Here is a 2,139-nt window from a genome sequence, read left to right as displayed (position 1 = left end):
AAAGAGCATAGGCCATGCTGAGGAACTCAACCTCTACATTTGTATGAGTGTGATGATCCTCCCCAACCCATCCACCAAGTGTGACCTCCCTAACTTCCCACTTCTCAAAACTGTTTACTCCAAAAGGGGAGAAAAAGAGGCTCAGCAGCCATTATGTGCAAGCAGGGCCGAGTTCTGGCCACGTTATAGCAGATCCCCTCATCTTCAGCCCACAGAATGAACCAGGACAGGGATGATTATAGGCTGATTTGAAATGGTCTATAGAGGGCAGAAAGACCCCTGGACACTTCTCCAGCCTTGGCTCAGCCCCAAAGTCTCCCTGGTCTTTGAGAAGATGTTTAAGCACAGCCCAATGATTGATGCTCTCAGCCTGATCACATAGAATGAGTTAAGTTCAAAGGCTTCAAATTTATCCAGACTTATACACAAAGACCTAACAGCACTAAATCAAACTGTCAAAGCCTTAATCATTCCTAATTAGCACATTAAATGCTCAAGGCATCTTGCTTTCTTAATAGAAATAGAAGAGGACAGTATCTTTGCATCTAGTCTGTCCAAGACATCTAGATTTGCTGTTCCCAAAACCCAGCCTTGCAAAACTGCAGATGCCAGGACCCAGGATCAATCCAGCTCCAGAAAACACACTCCTGCCCCATGCCAGTGATAAAACCGTACTGGGGGCTTAAGTCAGAACCTTCTCAGACATCTCGGTGATACCATCACTCATAGACACAACTTAGACCCAGGAGGGTCTGTCCCTCCCAAGGACTCTTATCACCTAAGGTACAACATGCTATCGCAGAGGAGAGAACTCCAGGAAAACCCAACAGCATCTCCAACCCTGTGACTATCCAAGGAGGAGGCAGGGAATTTAGACACTGTCGATAAAGGGCAAGGGATAATTTGCCTTATTTCTCAAGAAAGTTGGGATATTTAATCAAACTAAGGTAGTTAGGAGTTGCACAAAGCAGCACCCATCAGCTCCTCTTTATCTTCCCTAAGATGTATGCAAATCCCACACAGAGAAGTATTAACTTCAAGAAGACCATGCCTTGGCCGGGATTCACAGCAACAACAAAACCACCGGTGGGATGGCAAGAGACATGGAAAAGGGGGGAAAAGGGAAAATAAGATGCAAGAAGGTACTTACAGGCATGCCTTCCCTAGTAAAGGCTGCAGAGAGACAGAGAGAACGGAGAGAGACGTGTCAGTAACTCCACGCGAGACCGGGCAGAGGAGACCAGACAGAGCAAGGGGCACACCAACAGTGAGAGCTTCCAAACCCAAAGCTGGCAAAGGGTTTGGTGCAAGACTCAACCAGGCCAAGCGGAACCTTAAAAACAAGAGACAGGCAGAGCTGCCCCACTTGGTGCTTACTGGGGTGGGAAAGCTCATGAGAAGCAGCCACCAAGCAGAGCAGTTGGAGGAACTCAGCAACCTTCCTAACCTGCCCAGGATCTGGCCAAGAGGACACCAAACACAGACAATGCAAAGAGGGGCTGGGTGAGACAGCGAGATCCAACAGGCAGCTGGTGGGAAGGGCAGCATGGCAAAGGGGGTCAGATACATATGTGGCTTCTCTGATACCACCACAGCTCCTTAATGGGCACAGGGAGGGAGGGATTGTTCCCAGAGAAGTGTGAAGCAAGCGAGGTCTCTCTTCTACATCCCTTCATAGGTAGGTGAAAAAGGAGGGGACACATGAGCATCACGATAGCTAGCCATGGGGTTTCACCCAAGGCTGCAGAAGGCAACTGGGTTCACCATGCCAAGAGGCTCCTACTCATTTTTGGTCCATTTTGCCTATCATTCCAGGAAGGAGGAGACCCCTCCAGTCAAAGATGAGTCTTGGCAGCACCTTCTCAAGGGAAGCACAAGAACATCCGCTTTATTGCAATGCCCAGGTCTACAGCAAAGCCAAGTGCATCCAGGGGGAAGGCACCAGCCCTGCTCTAGAGATACAGCTCCTCAGGAGGCTGACACCACAATGTCAGATAGTGAAGGCACCAAATCAATACAACCTGGAGCCTTGGGGGTGGTTTATGACGCTCTCAAAACCCAAGAGAATCAACAATGACCAGATGTTCCTGCACCAACACGAGGCAAGGAAGGACGAAAGGGAGGGAGGGAGGAAGGAAG

The 2,139-nt window shown here is 49.2% G+C and overlaps 1 protein-coding gene across 2 annotated transcripts in view; it reads right to left on the bottom strand.

The window, feature by feature from the left end:
- Window positions 1–2,139, bottom strand: part of PFKFB3 (6-phosphofructo-2-kinase/fructose-2,6-biphosphatase 3) — a 13,336-nt gene that overhangs the window by 1,772 nt on the left and 9,425 nt on the right. The window contains exon 14 of one of the 2 annotated variants that reach the window (XM_010015173.1): window positions 1,147–1,173. The exons of the other annotated variant lie outside the window; for it this stretch is intronic. Coding sequence (XP_010013475.1) covers window positions 1,147–1,173 — 27 coding nt within the window. Of the gene's footprint in view, window positions 1–1,146; window positions 1,174–2,139 lie in introns of those variants that run through there. 2 annotated transcript variants of the gene reach the window in all.

This window comes from Nestor notabilis, unplaced genomic scaffold, assembly GCF_000696875.1.
Source record: "Nestor notabilis isolate BGI_N333 unplaced genomic scaffold, ASM69687v1 scaffold13285, whole genome shotgun sequence".
In the NCBI taxonomy this organism is placed as follows: Eukaryota; Metazoa; Chordata; class Aves; order Psittaciformes; family Psittacidae; genus Nestor; species Nestor notabilis.
Note: the sequence above shows the minus strand (reverse complement) of the source record. Positions and strands in the feature narration are given on the sequence as shown.